Source organism: Thunnus thynnus, chromosome 10 (genome assembly GCF_963924715.1).
Source record: "Thunnus thynnus chromosome 10, fThuThy2.1, whole genome shotgun sequence".
Lineage (NCBI taxonomy): Eukaryota > Metazoa > Chordata > Actinopteri > Scombriformes > Scombridae > Thunnus > Thunnus thynnus.
This window is the reverse complement of record NC_089526.1, coordinates 28,223,249-28,243,067: the sequence shown is the minus strand read 5'-3', so window position 1 is coordinate 28,243,067 and position 19,819 is coordinate 28,223,249. Positions and strand designations below refer to the sequence as shown.

Sequence of the window (19,819 nt, the reverse complement as noted above, 5' to 3'; positions counted from 1 at the left end):
TTGTTGGGGGCCAGTTGGATCCCGGAAGAGTCACCTCAATAGGTTCGAATGTCATAGGAATTGCCATTAATATGGTCTTTAGATGTAGGACTTTCTAGTAATCATGTTGCCATGGCTGCCAAAGGCAAAGTTTGACCAAATAAAGTGATCTCACTATAAGTTCTAAAAATCTTGACAATTTCAGGACATTGCTTTTGATCCAAATGGCTTAATAATGGTTGATAAATCATGTATTAATGCTGTGTAGCAAGCCATTAATATGGAGAACATTTAGGTCACCACTTACAGACAGATTTGATCAAGTATTGCCAAATTTAGGATTCTTATTGTGCAACATTAAACCTAGCTACAAATCTTGGTATAACAGTTAATCCCAGTTTAGATTTACTTCTCTAGTTCAGTCTTGTTTTTATAAAATTAGGAACATTGCAAAGATTCAACATATGCTCAGTTTTAAAGACACTAAAACTGTCATACAGGCCTTGATGTCGTAACATCTTCACTCTTTCCACCTGCTTGATCAGTTTTATACAGCTGATACAACAAAATTCAGCTGCAAGACTTTAAACTAGAACTAAGAGATAGAATCAAATTACACCCGTTTTAGCGCCTTTGCTCTGGCTGCTTATTGTGGTTGGTTAATATTTGAAAGGGGTACCCAAATGTTAAAAAGTTGAAAAGTAATTGACCAAAATAGGGACATACCAGTGTGCTGTTGTCAGTGCTCATCTCGATCTTCCCCTCGAAGGGTCCCCATGTTGTCCCCACAGGCAGCTGCTGCCGGCTGTGGATCCGACGCTCGCCATCTTTAAGGAACGCATCCAGCTCTCCTAAAAACACACCAGAACCAAACGGAATCAGCCACAGTGCTCTATTTAGCACGTAAGTTCCACGTCAAATCACAGTGACGTTCACTCATTGTCCCTTCCCCTCTTCCCCTCAAACCTACATGTGCCCTCATATTATTGAATCAAAGCCCCGCAGTAAACAGTGAAGGTTAAAGCCAAGCAGTTTCAAAATGGATAAGCAAATCAAGCGAGCATCCATCTGATGGTGTTCCTCAGACACACGGTGCGCTAACCTTACTTGAAAGGTGTCTTCTGTTGAGATAATCTCTGTGAGACACTGCAGGCTCGCTGGCTGGCGAGAGCAGCTAGTGGCAGGCCTATTTCTGTTGTTCCAGGAAGGCTGGGCCCTTGTTAGTGCTGTGCAGAGCTCCAGTTAATTAACAGTGAAACCGGATAGCACTGTTAGTACTACCGATGCTCACCTCCCTGACACCCACAGCTATCTTATCTCTAAGATTCAGTGTACTTTTTCGGGATGGTGATTAATCAAATAGTTATGATAAACCCCATGGCAGGCCGTGACATAGTTTACCAAGGAGGATGTTTCCCTGTGTGTGTGTATGTGTCTATGTGTGTTGCAAGGGGAAAGTATGCAGCTCTCAACTGTACATTTCCGGCTGGTTGCCTTGACAACACTAAGAGGTCTTCTGGAGAAAATCTGATGATTCAGACATGTGTAACTTACAAGTTCTGTTGGGTTTTATAAACTTTCTGGGCACAAGAAGTTCAAGAAACTCAAACCAAACACATTTTTATCAAGCCTGAGTCATGTTTGAGGCCTTCTTTAGATTGGACTGTTTTTATCACTGGACTGACCTTTGAGAGGTAAGAGCTCAGAGTCAGCTCTGGGATGTCTGGAGAGGATTCCACTTAGTTATTTATTATATTTTTATTAAGGCAGATAATCGTAATATTATAATGCAAACAAACTCTACACGAGTTGTTAACATTGTGTCCTCTAACCTATTTGTTCACACATGTGGCTAATAAGTATTCAGGGCATTTGGTTCATGCTGAATGAGCTGAAGTGATCACTGAACTTTCTGATGCGTCTGTGGTATAATGACCTATTCAACCCTGTTCTACTCTGTAAATATCAGCCGTGTATCTGTGGCATGCTATTGTGTCCGTCTGTTGTGCGGGTATGGAAATGTGCGTTTATGTGCTCCTTTGCATGCATAAACATAATCTAAACATCGGGCTAGTGTTATTACTCGTAACAAATGACACCTTGCTGATCATATGCTCATCAGTGGTGATCAGTCTTGTAACAATGAAGAGCTAAATGTCACCCATAATGATGAAAAACCTCAAACTAAACCTTTGTTATAGTTAGACACAGAATCTCTGAAACACTAACACACAGTATAAACATTTAGTTATGTTTCAAGGAAAATACATGTATAGTTTTGGAATAGGCCCAAAAATAAGATAATCTGAGCTGCATTATCTCATTCTTTCTCTCATTCTGTCTCCTCTCTCCCCCTCCCGTGTTCCTGCTGTTGCATGCTGTCTTCCTGGTGCTGCAGTGGAAGGTGGGTAAGCTCATTACAGAGAAATAATTAAACATTGGTGCACAGCTGGTCGTCATCACTGAGAGCAACAGCCACCGCTTGATGCATTCTGTTTGTCCTCAGATAAGACCCACGGCCTTTAACCGCTTGGATGCAAGTTCCTGTTTAGCCCCGCTTGACACACAGCTCAAACCATCCCCGGCCAACCATTCTGATTTCTTTCCTTTCCCCTTTTCTTTCTTTTTTTGGGTGGGATACATGGAGGAAAAGTGGGTAGCGGGTATTGTAGGTGCGAGAGGTGGGTACAATTCAATTTGTGCCTTTTGTGGTCCACCATGTTTAGGTGCCAGTTGTGTGTATCTCACACCAAATGTTGCCTGAGGACCTTGGCTCACAGATGGCTTGTCACATCTGTTGCAAATACTAGTGGAAGATCTCCACAAAAACACCCATGGATGAATAATGAGTTCCCTTCATGGACTGTCTGTATGTTCTCTATGAGTGTTTACAGGTTTACTAACATTGCAAAAATCTACTGACAGATGTGGCTTGTTATCATCTGGGCTACTGACAATTTCTGACCTTATGAGTCCAAAAAGTCTTGATGTCATAGTAATAATTCAATTCCTTAGAGTCCCCAAATCCCAAATTATTACCTATTACCTATTAACTTACACATCAAAAATACATTTAGAACAAATGCACAAGTCATAGTGTTTAACCTGTCAAACTGCAAACAGTCAGAACCAAAAGGAAAGCTCATCATTGACTATTAGCAGATTTAACAAACCTGTGTTCTCTCTTCAATGTTCCTCATCATCCAATTCTCAAATGCCACACACATGGCCAAAAAGAGCTAATGATATGGCTCAAGAGCTGTACCCCCTCCTCTGAATCCCAACCAACCCCTCTCCACCACCTTCACCCTCTACACCCCCCCCAACACCCCCTCAACCACCACCTACCCCCCACCCCACCCTCGATAAGATCATCATCTGTCGCTAGACTCTAGGGTCTGTTCCTGCACTCCACAGATACTTGGCAGACCAATGAATGTCCCTTTGTGTGGAGAGATCTTCCTCAGATAGCACCCAAGATGCTCCACGCTGGCATCTGTTTGTTTTTTTTGTGTGTGTCCATTTTCTGTTATTGTGCAGAGGAATAGGGAACCTCTTCTCTCCCTTCAGTGGCATATGACTGAATACTAATATGTTTCTCAGTGGCAGGGTGCCAGCCTGGTATGATTTAAAGAATAAATGGGTGTGGACTATTGACAGATAGAGACACTTTCTACTTTAAATATGATGCAATGTTTCCCCTTTTATTGCCCTTAAAGGAGCATTAAGGTAAGGAAAATCATATTATTCCACACTGTCTGACTGTATCACATATACAGTATGGTCTGTATCAGCTCGTTCCAGTTCTTCATTGATGTTATATGATGTTTACACTGATTGAAATATTCAAACCCATGTGTTTTATGGCTGCACCATGCAATCAGATTGAACATTTCTATATAGATGATTTTCTTGCATCATTTTATGCACATTTTTGCAGCTAATTCAGCCTGACGTGTTTGGCATCTTTGGAAACGTTTGGATCTCCACTGGAAATTAAAAGTTTAAAAGTTCTAATGGTTTGAATAAAGTGTGATGTTTATAGAGTTAAATGTTATATAAATACAGGATAACTCTCATTTTAAATCTGTTTTATCTGTTTTTTAAATAACACATTTACATTTTTTCATTGCAAAATGCTGTCTAAACAGGTTTGACTCAATTTCAGACTGCAACTTAAAAATTCTTTTCCTTAATACTTCAAAATGCGATGATAGATTTCTCTATGAATGTTTCTATTAATGTACATGAGGTGTAAGACTGAATTTACTTAATATAATTTCTGGCCTGGAGTTAGGTCTGTGCTAATGTTCAGAAATGACAAATGACATCATCAACTTGCTACTGCAGATTAACATTTGTTAAAGCAATGGATCTGCTTGAGCTATTTTCAACATGAATTAGATTTCTCTAACTAGTTCAAAGAGCCGACTTCACGGGGGAAAAAAAATCCCTGGAACAGTAAGAAAATACCATGATTACTGATCCAGCAAAAGGTGTACTTCACTATCTTCCAGATGTCTTGAGTATAATAACAGTAAGGGTGGATGTTATAGGGAAACAAAGAACGACAGAGTGGAGACAAGTGGGAAAATATGCTTGAGCTTCACACTGCGGACGATCCCTCTTGATATCAAGCAGTACCTTTGAATCAAAGCAAATAAATGACTGCTGTTCAAAGTTCAATAACCTGAGCGTGGCAATTCAGAGATGTCCTACTGAATCCCAGTCATCTCCACTGATAGGCTGTGTTATAGAGCCAGCAAATGGGCTATAAATTAATATACCATGAGAGAGGCATATGGGGTGAAATGGAATGCACTGTATCGGTTCAACAAAAGGTGCCACATCTTTAAAGCAGATATGTGATATGAAATTTTACAGCTGAAGGAGAAATGTCACAGAGCTTTGATAAGAGAGCGATGAACTTTCTCCCCCCCTACCCAAACCACTATTATCAGGTCCAAGTGAGCAAAATGCATCATTTATAACCCACAGCTCACACTATTATCTCTGAGAAAGGCGCTTGTTTTAAAACACTGAAGGAACCCATCCACCCACCACCAGCACCACACATCTCCTCCTCCTCACCCACCTCTACCCTCCCCAACCCAACCCGGTTAAACCCGCCTAGATGTGGCTGCTTCTGGCGCAGGTCCCTTTGAACAGCAAGGGGGAAAGAGTTGACCGTTTGCTGGAGAGCAAGTTTCCAGGCAACCACATGAGTTTGGTCAAATGAGGAGTGGGGTGTGTTTATGTGTGTTGAGAAGAGAGAGAAGAGTGGGGGTGATTTGGTAGGGGGGATTCACCCTTTAGGTCAGGCTTGTTTTCAGGCGGTGTACGGCTTGGGGGGAAAGAGTTAAACAAGCCAAGGGGATTAGGGCATTTTAGCTCTGACACTCCACACAGGCTGAGCAGGGGGTTGTGGGGGTTCATTGGATGGAAGACACCCACCCCCCTCATTGTAGAAAGTCTCAACAATGCCTTCAAAATAGAGCTCAGAGACAGCTAGGAATTCAGGTGTTTCAACGCCATCGGCAGTAAAGAATGTCGATATTGGACTCTTCTGAAAAACATCTAACAGATTACATGAAATGCTGATGAAATTCTGATTGGTTAAGGTAGGGGGGAATATCGTGGTTAATGCAAATAATAATGGTAACGTTATGGTTAAGGTTGGGCAATTAAGGTCCTTTTCAAACCTGTATTGTTTGGTTGAACTCTGGTTCATGTTCCCCCTTGGTATGATTAATTAGGGCAGCAATCATACCTGGATGTGGACCAAAACAACCACTCCAAGACAAATTCTGACTTCATTCTAACCTAACTACTAGGCGTACCATGCAAGTTTGTGCTAAGAGCTAAATGGCTCCCTTAGCCAGGTGCACTTTGCATAGTGGGATGCTGATGTGTGACTGGAGTAGCAACAAAGTACGTTGCCTCCTTGATATTTGGGCAGCTAGGACCTTCTTTAGGATCTTCTTCCTGTGTTTACTTTCTCACTCCTACCCCAGACATAACTAACCAGTGAGAGGAGTGAATGTCCTCACGTGGCTTTCAGTGATGCAGTTTGATTTTCTTGAACTTTTCCTGTGTGAAAAGAAATGCAAGAGGAAAATGCAATTTACACTGATTAGGACCAGAGCAAATGAACTATAGGTTTAAAAACATTACTTAAAGTTTAGCAAAAGACCGTGGTTATGATTATTAAAAAGGCAAACCTTAATTGCAAGTCTGTGACAAGACTCCTCTAACATGCAACTCACCCGTCCTCCTTCTCAACCTCCACACCCTTACTTTCCAGCTTGCTACATTAAGGATCACACTACTTCCTGCATTGGTATTGAATGTTTGCGTTGGATGTAAATCATGAGGATAACCCAGGATCTTGCCCATAGCCCTCTTTGAATCTGAACTGAAACAAAGAACCCCACACACACTCACTCACATGCAAGAACTTGCTCCTGCAGTACATTATCAACATGGAGACTGTTGTTTGGTGTCATTGAGCAATTGAAATATACCAGCTGTCAAGCACTCAGTTTCATCAAAAGCCTGGCGAAGTTAGCGGCGGGCCTGCTGACAACAATCTGTGAGACATCCATCTTTAGAGAAGCACTACAATTTCTATTGATAGCATGTAAAGGGAGACAGCAAAACTTAAAGAATGACTGTCCTCACACAAAGATATCTCCCTATCGCCGACAACATCTAGAGGACACACACCACTCCTGCTGCAATCTGATTATTTTAAATGCTTTTCTTAAAATTTCAGAACCATCAAAAGGACATTACTCCACCTGAGTGTGTCAGGATGAATGAGTAATTGATGGTATGTTCGTTGGGAATGCATGTATTTGAGATGGATGGATAAAATGGCTAGGAATTTAGCTGCAAAAGGAAGCTGTTATTTTGGCTGATCAGTCTTGTCATAAATAAGTGTGTAAAACACAGCATGACATGAAATCGTTATATTTGGAAGGAAATATAGGTAGAGACTGGATTGGAATATCCTCTGTGCTATGAAATATCTAAACAAACAACTTTTTAGCAAGGAACACAAGTAAACAACTACTTCAGGTCTTGATATTCTGCAGTTAATTCAGCAAGAGACTATTTTTAAAGTACTCCTGAATCTCCTCCCAAGTCAATTACCAGCCTGCAACTTCCCCTGGGTAACGGGGAATTCTGTTTTTTCCTGGGTGACCTAGTTGTCTTTTGTGAGTAGGTTTTAGCCGGAGCAGTTTGACAGTCAACAGATAAGATGGATTAAGCTTTTTTTTTTTTTTTCATCCAGTTTTGATGTGAACAGCGTAAAAGCGGGTTAAATCATTGAGTTTCAGGAGTATTTTTAAATGCCTGGAGATAGCGCGATAAAGGAGCTAAACCTAAGACTTGGGCTGGGAAGGTCAAGGTCGCAGCTTTGGAGAGCAGCTACCCGGCGACGGGGCCAGCTCTCGTCTCTCTCAGAGCGAGCTGAGCGCCACAGCCGAGTCCACCTCTCATCACTCCCAGAAAAGATACACGAAAGGAGTGAAACAAAATCCAGCGAGGGCTCTACAGGCGACATCAAAGAGCAGTGCACCCTTGCTTCGCGTGGGTGCATGTGAGTGTGTGTGTAAGTAAGCAAGTGTGTGAAAGTGGAGGGGAGGGTTGTTTAGTTCCTGCGTGCTTTTACGTGCATGCATGAATGAGTGTGTGTGCCTGCCAGTGTGTGTGTACACTGTAAAATATCGTTCCTCCATGAGCAACTAGCTCCATAATTATGTTTTGATTATTTGCGAGTACTAAAATAAAACAGCAATTAATCTGTTGATGTAAGACAGAAAATAGAAGTACAACGTACATATTAAACAAACCAGTTTACCGAGCGATGCAGCATTAAAACAAAATCACATTTTGAGAATATAATTTGTACAACAACCCCCCCCACCCCCCCACCTCCACCACCACCATCAACACCTCCCTTTCCCGCCTCCCCCAAACCTGATCTGAGGCGTGCTTAACATGTGCATAGGAGCTGACAGCCGTACAATCACGTGACGCAGCTCAGCCAATCCTGAATTCATTTGAATTTTAAGCCGCGCGGTGATGAAGCCACTTGAGCAAAAGAAAAGGTGAAGAGGCAACTGAAATAACAAACAAATCAAGAGTGATGCACCGGGTCAAACACTGCATGTAACATGTTTGTTTATCACATGTCACATCTGGCCAACACTGAGAGGTTTTTGGTCTGAAACATTTCTGAGGGGACATATTTAGACACATTTTGTGGACGTGTATTCCCCCACTGCTCCTCATGTCGGTGACAGGGGAGAGTAATCCTATACACAGGCTGCTATTGTGAAATGAGAAACTAGCCTCCTTCACTGCCAGAGACCAGATGCACCTCTCTCTCTCTCTCTCTCTCTCTTTCTCTCTCTCTCTCTCTGTCCTAATCTGTAAACGACTTAAAGGAGCCTTATCTCCGGGCTCTTCTGCTTCATTTCATGCTTGATTTACTTTAATTTGTCTGATAGGGCACAAGGATTTGGAAATGGCCCATCTTTCGGTGGAAAATGTTCTGATTTTTCTCCGGCATTGTTATGTGGAGGTTTTTGACTTTTCTCTCCCCCCCTCTCTCTCTCTCTCTCTCTCTCTCTCACACTCCTTCTCTTTCTCCATCTCCATCTCTCACCCACTCCCCCTCCTCCTCTCTCTCTCTCTCCCTCCCTCCGACCCTCCCTACCTCCTTCTCTCTCCATCATCTCTCTTTTTTTTTCTTTGGGGTGGGGGGAGAGGGGGGGGTGATGGGGGGGAGGGATCTTGCTCCAGTGCAACAGTCTGTTTGACTGCATTTAGATTCGAGCTAACACAGCAGAAACAAGTTTTCCATGAGGTGTGATTTTGTGATGGGTGACGGCGACACTGGATTCGTGTTTGCCTTTCAGATCCACATTGGGCGCAGAGCAGCCGAGTGCTTCAAACCACAAAGATCTTATGTTTAAGTTAAGAGACGACTGGCCCTCCAGTTTAGCAAGTGGGTGAGCGGCTGGCGCTGATAAAGTTGCTCCACAATGAGGGACAGGGACGAGCGACATGTCTACAGATGCCTCGAGTTCTTTTTCTGCTGGCAGAACTCAAGTACTTGCATGGCTGTCTGGCTGCTCCCGTCACCAAGACATTTTCTCACTTCTATTTAGTGACTGAATGACAGTAGAAGCAGTGAGCTATGATTAGAGAAGCCCATATCTTACCAGATCCTGAATAATCTCCATCCCCTCCCACCAATGAGCAAGGCACAGAGGCGGCACAAAAAGCCAGAGAAAAAGAGACAAGGAGAATGGGCAGAGCTGTCCTGTGTGTACAGAGATGTCATATGGCTCCAATGGCCTCCTCTACACACTCAGCGTGACCACTGAGAGGCAAAAGAAAAATCTAAATCTGTACAACCTGAGTCAGTCTGACTTATCTGAACAGTGGTAGTCACAATCATTCAAATTTGTGCAGAAAAAAATGGATGTGATAAAAAACAAACAAACACTGCAACATGAATTGGAGGTCTACATTAAACAATTAAAGTCATTCTCAACAGCTACTTACATGTGTGAAAAAAAAATCTATTTCCCACACAAACTGACATTAAACGTCACTAACCCCACCTCCAAACACAATGTGCAGAAACAAATGGTTAACTACACACACATACACACACAGACACACAGAGGAAGAAACAGGGAGACCATTGAAATTCATCTCACAGCCTGAATTTACTTAACTGCGGGTCTGTGCGCGGTGATAAACGGAGTGATGATCCGGCAACACGTCTTTATCCATGCTTTGCTTTAATTAACGGCGGCTTGTTTGTTGAAAAGATGATTAATATGCCAATGAAAATTGCATAATTGAATACCACAACACTCGCACAATCAGGGAGGAACATGCCATTTTTTATTAACTTTTTATTATCATTATTATTACTATTATTTGGTATTTTAATTCACTTGACAAGCGGGCCCCACCCCCCACCACCCCTGAACAAAAAATAAGAGGAGGCGGAATTGGCGTGACCAGTGGGCCCAGCTGGGCCCAGCTGTTCATCACCTATGAGAGGCTTTCACAGGCAGGGGCACTGTTCTGATATCAATACCTATCAGTGTGAACGCTTTGTGTGTGTGTGTGTATGTATGTGTGTATGAGACAGAGAAAAGGTTAGGGGGTTGGGGTTTTGGGAGAGATATTGCATGGATGGGATGAGTGCATTCCTATGGCCAAATAATAATGAGAAACACCAAACTGAATGAAAGTAAACCAGTATTGCACACATGCATATGAAACTAAGCACTATCTGAAGTGCTGGCATCCAGATTTTGCAAAAAGCCTTGCAAATTCATGTATGAAAAAGAACTACAAACCAAAGTCACTCAAATATACTCTGTAGTTTTATTTAAAAAGGCCAAAAGAAATGAAAATTTCCACATGCAAGTAAGTTTCAGTTGAGCAATCCAGTTTACCCAGTATTATATCCCCTAGCACAGCTTGCACAAGTGTCTCCATGTTAATGCTAAATACACACATCAAATATTCAACCAATTACAATGATACCTCTTAGAAAAACGTGTGCCTGGGAGGGTAAGCATTGCAGAACAAACATATTCAGAGAGCTAAAGAAAGACACGATGGGTGTCAAGTCCCTGGGGGCAGAAACACCACCACCAACCGCGTTTTAAGTCAGCTTCATATTTAGCAACAGCTCTCGTTTTTTTTTCCTGCTGAATTCTTTGGACTTGTTCATGTGAAATAATAATCACAGTAAAAAAAGATATCATTGTGATTTTTTTTAAGTGGACATAAATTTGGTTGAGATGTGGACAAAATGGTTGGGAGTGAATTATCTTATTAAGGGCATTCTCAGTATGCCACATCCTACGTATCCATACAAAACTAGAACTGAATATGGTGACATCTTCCTCAGATGATAAGAACGGTGATTGCATTTTGCCCTATTTTAGATTATATAACTAACAACCATGAAGTTCCTTCATAAAGCCTCTTAGTATAGCGGATCAGTGACTAAATTTGCATCAAGGCGATGCAGCACAGGAGTACAGTGATTTGTCTAATCTCTTGTTGCATATTTCATCATTATAATCACACATTGTGAAATGTGTGTGTGTGTGTGTGTGTGTCTGTTTGTGTGTGTGAGTGTGCGCATTTTTGTTACCTCATTGGGACCTCTTCCGGTATAAACACCGACCTTGTCAGGAACAGTAGTCCTCATGGGGACCAAAGCCTGGTCCTAATGAGGCAAAATGTCATTTCTGAGGTCCTGGTTAAGGTTAGTGGTAAGGTGTGAACTGAGGCTAGGTTAAGGTTAAGGTTAGGTATGAATTGGTTATGGTTACGGTTAGGGTTAGGGTTTAGGTTAGGCTGTCCACAGTGAATGGAAGTCAATGTAATGTCCTGACAAGCATAGCTACGCAAACTATGTGTGTAGAACATGTGTGTATCATTCTGTATGTATGAGTGATTGGAGTCTGTACGTGTGTGGCAGTGGTGGAGGGGGAGGGTGTTTTCTCTCTACACAGGTGATGCATACAGTATAGAGCCTTCATCATCAATCTCTTAAGAAATAAATGTATTTGCAATAAGACGGACAATGTTTACACATAGCACTTTGATTGCAATTTAATTTTACATCGCTCAGGGCCCAGAACTCACAGAGAAGCTGATGATGTACTTTCATCATCAGTATCAGCAATCTCAGTGTCATTCATGTTTTGTGAGACTTGTCAGAAGACTTTTGAATAAACCCCTGGAGGAGCGAGATAAAACCTTCCTTTTCTCAGAGAGAATTGCCATGATGCACGTCCAAATTTCTTGATTACAAGACGAGGGGGGGAGAAAAAAAATAAAACCTTGAATGAAAGCCTGCGCGGAAAGTTTTCAGTTTGCTGATATAACAGTCAAGTGTGTCTATAAGTCTACTTAAAACGCTTAGGTATCAGTGGAGACAGCTGCGACACCCTCGTCTTATGATTCTGTCGAGACAGTACACTATCAAACCTTTCATACCGTTCCCAAGCTACATTTCCGGTGACAAAAGCTTTGCGAAAGCCTCCTGAAGGATTCATCTATATCCTAATATTTCCAATCCAATTTAACTGGAGCAGCCGGAGTGGTCTGAGCACTAGTTTACCAATCTTTGCTTTCCAAGACTCCGTGTGCTGAAGGCTTGAGGGGTTCAATCAATGGCGCTTTGATCTCGGCTGGAACCATAATTATTTAACATTGTTACAAGGATTTCTCTAATCCATCCTACCATTAAATCCCTTTTACACCCTCATCTTCTGCAGCCTAATCTGCATCTGGGTGCTCCGTTTGTCTCTCTCCCTCATTTCGGCTCACCCCTCCTTCCTTGACGACACCCTGACTTTATAATGGACTTGGGTGCCGAGTTAGAAAATGCCTGTTTACTGAGAGCAACCTGACTGAACTGTGCACAAATGGACTGTTGCTGTGAGAGAATTTAAAAGTTTTCCTCTGTATTTGTACTCACTTTTACTTTTAGTTCAGTTGAAGCCAAATGGCAAAAAGGTTCTGCAGCTAAAATGCAAAAATATGAACAATACTTCATGCACCATCGATTACATTTAAACTGAATTGAACTATCTCAATAAAAACCACATTAACATTAATGTTTCCACCTTCATTTTAGCGTTTTCATCGTTTTTTTACACCAGGACAGGAAGTTTCTTTACATGAACTGAGGGAATTTCAAAGTTCAGGTGACTGATGCCCAAAAGGTTTAATCCCATCTGTTTATTTTGGTGATCACTTTGACTCACAACAAAAAGGGCCCACTGTCCTTTTGCAAATATTTGCGTGTCTGTGTTTCACCATGATATAAATAGCAGCACGGGCAACTGCAAACATTTGTTGAGGCACCTGCCACAGTATCGTGGCCATCTGGTCTTCCAATTCTCCTAGCATGACATATGTGCATTAAACCTGAAATGGTTATTGTTTTTTTTTCTTTATTTATTTTTTGGGAGACTGAAAGAAGACTGATCGGCCACAGACCTTTCTGGGTTGGCTGGAGTCAAAAATGAGACTCAAGAGTTTTTACATCTGAGTGAAGCTGCGTTTTCAGCGTGTGCATGTTTGATGTCTTGAAAGGGGAAGGAAGGGGGGGGATGGATGAAAATGGTTATCATTTTCTGGGCTGTGGGGGGAGGCTTCTCTTTTCTTGTGCTCCGTCTGTGTCCGACTGTCAGGTAGATTCTTAGATGGCCACTCCTTTCGGCTGACCCCTGCTTCGCCCTGGCCAATGCCCAGCTGGCAGTGGGAGCTGAGCAAGCTGGGCCACGCCAGCCGTCAGGGACAGCCAAGAGAAGAGATTTGTGGACAAGGTGATCACATTGCTTCTGTCACACTCCGTTTGCATCTCCTTCTTTGCTGTGTGACTTATCTTCGGTGTATTTGCTGCTATATATTACATTTTGATGTCACTACTGTATATGATTCAAAAACAGTAGGGAACAACTAGCATTAGAAGTTAGAGAGTAGAATTTAACCAATGTGGGATTTAAAAGGTCGACACTTACAAACGGATAGTAGCGTAAGTCACTCTGTTGGTTGATCACACTCACAAAGTAAGGTTTTCAGAAAATGTTAATGAGCTGTTAGAGAGCAACTCATGGTGTATATAAGTCTTCTTTTACTTACAGACAGAAATAAAAATGAATTCAAAATATCAGTAATGCAGTTGTTTTACATGTTGTCTGTAATGTTTTGTCTGTTAAAGGGGAATTCTAGTAATTTAATATTGCACTTTCATGAAGTTGGGGGAGACTAACTAGAAAAACTAGAATTTCAATTTTAAAGCAGCAAAGTCTGAGATATCCTGAATTTTAGTATCAAGGGTAGGCCCCCAAAACCCTACATCCTACATTTCCCGTAATGCAACTCAATTGTATCTTTAGAATGTGATTCCTTGACTGGTAAGTGTCAATGTCCAAACTCCATGCCCTCAGTTTGTAACTAAGGCTTTCTGATTAAAATTTGTTGACTAGGAGCTGAAGCCAAAAAGCCAGACTTGATGTAATGTTTTAATAATGTTTTACTCTGCAAAGATGTGGTCAAAAACAACTTCTCACAACAGATGACAATAAAGTTGTGTTGCCTTGTATTCTGTATTCATTGTGATATAGTTATGAAACTTACTAATACTGCTACGAATAAATCACATGCAGAGGAAATGTATGTGTAAATTCTGCATTACAATAAATTCAGGTCAACAGGTTTACAACCAGTGTAGTATTGATCAATTATAAAATAAATATGTAATCAATCAAACTTAGTCATGTCCATGGTGGACAACAGAAACTGGCAAATGTGCAGTTTCTATAGTTAAAGGCCAATATCAGCTTCTAATCTTGATCCAGTGGTCCATTAGTTTATAATAGTATATAAGTATTAACATACTGTATGTATAACTAAATAGCACACTGAAGAAAATCCTACTTTACAGGCTAGACACTTCTTAGCAGAAATGACAGTGATCACAATTACAGTGCTCTTAACGAACCCTGGATTTTCATGACTTTCATAGGGGGTTGTGGTTTACACGAGCAAGCATTTAGATAAGGCTGAGAACAAGTTCATTAGCGGAGTTAGCTAGCTAACACACACCATTCCCAATTAGCCTAGAGGAGAGCAAGCGGGAGAGAATGAGAGAGACGGAGTCAGATTCTTATCACCACTAGTCCATGAAAATGAATAGAATAGCATGACATGCTATCTCCCAAATCAGCGGCTGATTGCGAAACATCCGTGACGAGAAATGAACACGAGACAGAAGATCAGTGCACAGATTTGCTTAAGGACATACTTGTAGAGACGAGGGGAGAGAAAGGGAACTCGCTGGGTGTTCCACATCAGAGACCCAACAGAGAAGAGCCAGCTATCAGATTAATAGCGAGTCATTCTGTATGGTTCTCTGCTGCTCCAGACAGAAAGACAATCAGAGAACAGGGGGCAATCGCAGACAGCACTTGACATGAGTTACTAAAGTGGAGATGAAATGCAGGGACAAAAAAAAAGTTCAATTACAGGATGTAGATTGTAAAGGCTTTTGTTGTTACTCAGCAAAAGGGAAACGGTATGGAGGTGCTTCAATAGATTCACCAAAGCAGGTGGGCATGTACCGAGTTAGCCCACCTCATTAAAAGGCTTCACTCTCTTTTTATGCAACAGCCATTACACATCCTATTCAGATGCACACGCGCAGTGATTAAAAATTATCTGTTGGTGATCATAATCACACCTGCTTAAACTTAAGCCAAAGAATAACAAAGAACTTTTGAATGCTGAACTATCTGAACATTTACAAAGAGATTAAAGGGTAGACAGTCTCAAACTAAATAAATTTGCTTTTAATCGCTGTGAACAGGAAGTCATGTCATTTCAAATGTTCCTATCTGATTGTCTGATTCCCCTCTTTATTCAAATTATAACATGCCCATCTGACTTTTCCAGCACAATGGTAAAAATTAAAAAGGGAAATGACCTTTCATGGCAGCCATGATGGGAGAGTGAATGGCATTATTATGCGCCAAGATTAATTTCTGCCCACTCTGTGCTGCCCATTGAGAAAACAGAGGAGGGGCACAAACGCCTCAGTGTAAGTCAATCATTAATTGGTTGGAATATTATAGAGATGTTGATAATTGTACAGTGGTGGTAAAATGTTGATTATAAATTTTTTTGTTTTCCTTTGATAATCCATGCTGCTAAGATCAAGCCTGAGTGTATACAATACATATATAGAGGCAGGTTGCTTTGAGTTGGATGCAGCCATGTGCTAAGTGCCATTTTCAGTATGTAATACAGCAGAGATTAGGACACTGTGTTGAAGTCTTCAAACCGAATGTCACTTGATAACTCAGAACCACTCAGGCTGTGGTTTAGTAAAACATGAAATGGGCATCATGTTTCACATCACCTCCTCTGCAGTTCAACTATCCTCACTATATGCAAGAGACACATAAAACTCCAGCCTCCCTTCTCTCTCTCTCTCTCTCTCTGTCTCTCCGCTGCCAATCCAGCACTGTGTTTCTGAGCCTCTAATTCTCATTCTGATGGCTAAGTAGAGGGGGAAGCATAATTACAGTCAGTCATACATCTAGTCATGCTACATCCATCCCTCCTTTTCAAAGCAGTATTTTTAAGCTCAGCATTTTCTCGCCCAAAACGGCCTTTTCCCGCATGTGATGCCTTCTTTTTGTCATGGCCCCCATAGTTCTGAGCTGACCCCCTCAGCCCTGTCTCCTGACTGATCACAGTGATGGTTTATTACTGTCGTCCCAGCGCTCTTATCTTTAGCCAGCAATGCTCATTTCCTTCCCCAGATTTAAATGCAAATGTGAAATTTAATGATAAATGCATTATCTGATAGGTGCGATAACACTGATTCACTGTCAGTATAAAATACACACCCCGGGGGGCTTCGAGCTAGCAAGCACAACTTGCCCAAATCCACTTTTTTCTCCCTCTCTCTCTCTCTCTCTCTCTTTTCTTTTTCTTTTTTTTTTTTTTTTTACAAACGCATGTACCTGCAATAAATTCTTGAGGTCATTTTATGCATTAAAAGGAATCATATTTTGTGTGTTCAGCAGTGTGGGTTTGGGCTATTGCTGAGCAGTAATTGCTGCAACTATCTTGTTCAATGTATTATCCATCACTTTGATGAAGTTACTTTTAGTAAAAGGGCAAAACAAGATTAAAAAATGTATTGTAAACTCTTCAAAAAAGCTACATCTGCATTGCATTATAGGGCTCTTTAAAAAAGACACAATAAACCTGCTTTTTGATCAAGCAATTGTTGATAATGTAATGTACTGTTAACTAAATGGAAGGGTATACATACAGTTAAAGCGTGTCCTATTGAATACAGACTTCTGTCTCATTTATCCATCTAAAGTTGCCATACTAGACATGATGCTTTCTTACTTTAGAGTACCTTCCCTCAAACAGTAGTTTACATATTAAAACATGCATTGCAGTTTAGTAACAATAACTTTGCCAGATGGCCCTCAGAGGCTCTCTAGGAAAGATATGTGAAGATATGTGACTTTGCTTACTTGGACCATCCCATTCATCCGGCCCCACCGCAGCATGCCTGGTCTTCTCAGCCTGCCCGTCCACCTCCGACTCTCCTGCTTCTCGGTTGCCCTCTTCCTCTCCTGCAAGGCAGAAAAAATTAAGTTCTATAAAGCACACAAAACACAAACTGAGCAGCACTCAATCCCAAATTAATGTTCAGACACCTAATGTAATTAAGCACAGCATTATGGACTGCACTGCTCTTCCAAAGGGCAGATTCTTATGGACTTTGGATATTATCCTGGCAAAAACAACCTAGTTTTATAACTCTTTCCTATAGTGCTTGCGTGTGTGTCTCACAATGTGCAGTCATGCTCGCATGTAAACGCTTGTCATTGTGTGTGACTCTGTGTTTTCATGTATACACAGTACTGTATATGTACATTTGCAGTGAGCTCACCAAGTCCAGCTGCACACTTTTATGTAAAAGCAGTTCCCATGAGAGCTTGCAGGAACAGGAGGAAGCCCAATGGAACAGGAAGGAAAGCAATGTGTGGGAGAGAGGTGGCTATTTATTACCGTTTGATCTATTGTGGAGCGAGCTAGAATGTGTGTTATAGGATGTAGGGCTGATTTACAGTCTCGGGGCTCACACAGACCATGCTAAAGGATATTTGGGTATCTCTCTCCAGGATGTAAGTGCTTAAAGACCTTGTTAAACAGACTCCACCTCTGAGTGCACAGCAGTTACACTGACGGGAGTGCTTGTTGAGCGTTCTTAGATGCACTTATTGGGAAAAAAAACTATTTTTGCATGCCTACAGTAAGCACAGTTTGTACTCAAAGTTCATAGGCACATAAATCAGTGCTTAGTAGGTGCCCCTAGTGTGGTGCTCTAAATAAATCCAATGTGGCTAACGCAGTGGTTGCAGAGTGTCTCTCCAAACTCGGGCAAGTAACAGCAAACCTGCTCGCGGCATGTAGTGGTGGTTGATAGTTTGTGGAGGAACATTTCTCTCACTTTTGTCACCATATCGTTTTCATCCCTTTGATGTTTTAAACCCAATAGTGAACGGTCAAGGACAGGCCTGGATTACTACAATGGATTACTACACTCCATACTCAACAAGGAAAAAAAGGATGGATGTGTAGATTTAAATTTGAATATATCAGGATATGAACGACAATATATCTTTAAGATGTGGCTTATATAGCACGAAATGAAAAAATCCTACCTGTCACCAAATATGATAAGACAAACATACATACATGTCATTGCTATATGGTTGTTTACTACAGCTGTATCTGATTTTCCCCCCCACAGCTCCCAAAAAGCATTTAAGAGTGTTAGTTATCACACTTCCAGTGACAACTGCCACGGGACACACACTACTTCACTCCAGCGCCGTCCGTCCTCAGTAAGGTTAATCTCCAGATCAAGCACACACACCATGCTTGTTTAGCTTTTTTTGACATGGCTCACTTCAAAGAAGGTAGCAAACATTGCCAAAAGGATGTCAGCTTTCTGCCTCGCACTAAAAGAGGAGATGTATACGAAGAAAAAAGTGATACTGAGGGGAAGTCTGCAGAAATGTCCTACTTACAGTACATGAGGTCATTATGACCCAGTTTTGCTTATGCAAGTGTCTGCTTGGGCTGGCGATTTCTCCCCCCACTCCTTCCCTCTCCCAGTATATTATCAGAGAGCCCACTCAACTAAATTCCCCCACTATTTTTTGTTGGGCCTGGAGAACCTCTTTAGCATACCAGGCTCGTATTATGACGAGGATAACAAAGGCGTATATCAACAGTTCCTTCCAATGGAGCGGAGTTTAAAAAAAGCTGGCGAGATAACATTAAAGGCACTACCTTGATCTCAGGCGAACATGTTAAGCCCTGTAACGAAACGTATTGGAAGTGTTTAATTACAGCCCGGGAAATGAAGCTACAAGATGATTCCTTAATTAAGCAGTGATTAAGGATTTTCTGCCTTCTATCTAACACAGTTTGCAATGCATTTTAAACACAATCGCCCAAGCAACCTCACAGGGAACAATGTCACAGGGCTTTGATGAAGTTTCCTGCACAAATGTCACTAGGAAAAAGCAGAGCAGAGGAAGAAGTGTTGTAGCAGCACTCCTTTGCTTACAGTAGTTAGATAAAACCTGGAATACAGAAGAATATGGAGACTCATTTTTACAGTTTTAAATGACATAGGAATTTTGACCTTTCTGATATAAAAATGGATTGATTGAGGTGCTCCATTTCATTCATGGAGGTCTACTATAAGTAATAGAGACTCTGCCTTGTTTCATCATTTGAATTGAAACCCTCTGCAGTCTTATCAAGGGAGACAGATTGTCAATGATCATCCTCAACATTATCGCCTAGATCATAATTTACATCTGGCTTAGGTTCCTTTCCCTGAGCAATCAAATGGAGATACTTAAGGTTGAGTGAGAGAAGGCTGAACAGAACAGAAGGGACGGGGAGGGCCGGGGAGCGAGGCGGCCTGCTGGGTGCAGGGTTGGCGGGCATGCAAGAGGAGCCAGTGAGCTGTTAAAATCAGCCCTATCGCTGCTTTATCAAAGGACAGCTCTCTAGCCAAATCGCAGTCACACGCAGCGTGCCACACATTCAGGTCAATAAGCTTATAGGCGATTTACACAAACAATTCCTCGAGCAAGGTAGCAACAAAGTCATATTGGCTTTTTCTCTCCCTTTTAGCATTGTCTCTGCCAAGGAAGCCCTTGAA

At 41.6% G+C, this 19,819-nt stretch overlaps 1 protein-coding gene across 1 annotated transcript in view; it reads right to left on the bottom strand.

Annotated features, from left to right (window-relative positions):
- The window catches only part of zfpm2a (zinc finger protein, FOG family member 2a), a 118,563-nt gene that overhangs the window by 61,920 nt on the left and 36,824 nt on the right, over window positions 1-19,819 (bottom strand). The window contains exons 3-4 of the mRNA XM_067602373.1: window positions 17,103-17,204; window positions 706-830 (exon numbers count right to left, since the gene is read on the bottom strand). Of these exons, the coding sequence (XP_067458474.1) occupies window positions 706-830; window positions 17,103-17,204 (227 nt within the window). The remainder of the gene's footprint in view (window positions 1-705; window positions 831-17,102; window positions 17,205-19,819) is intronic.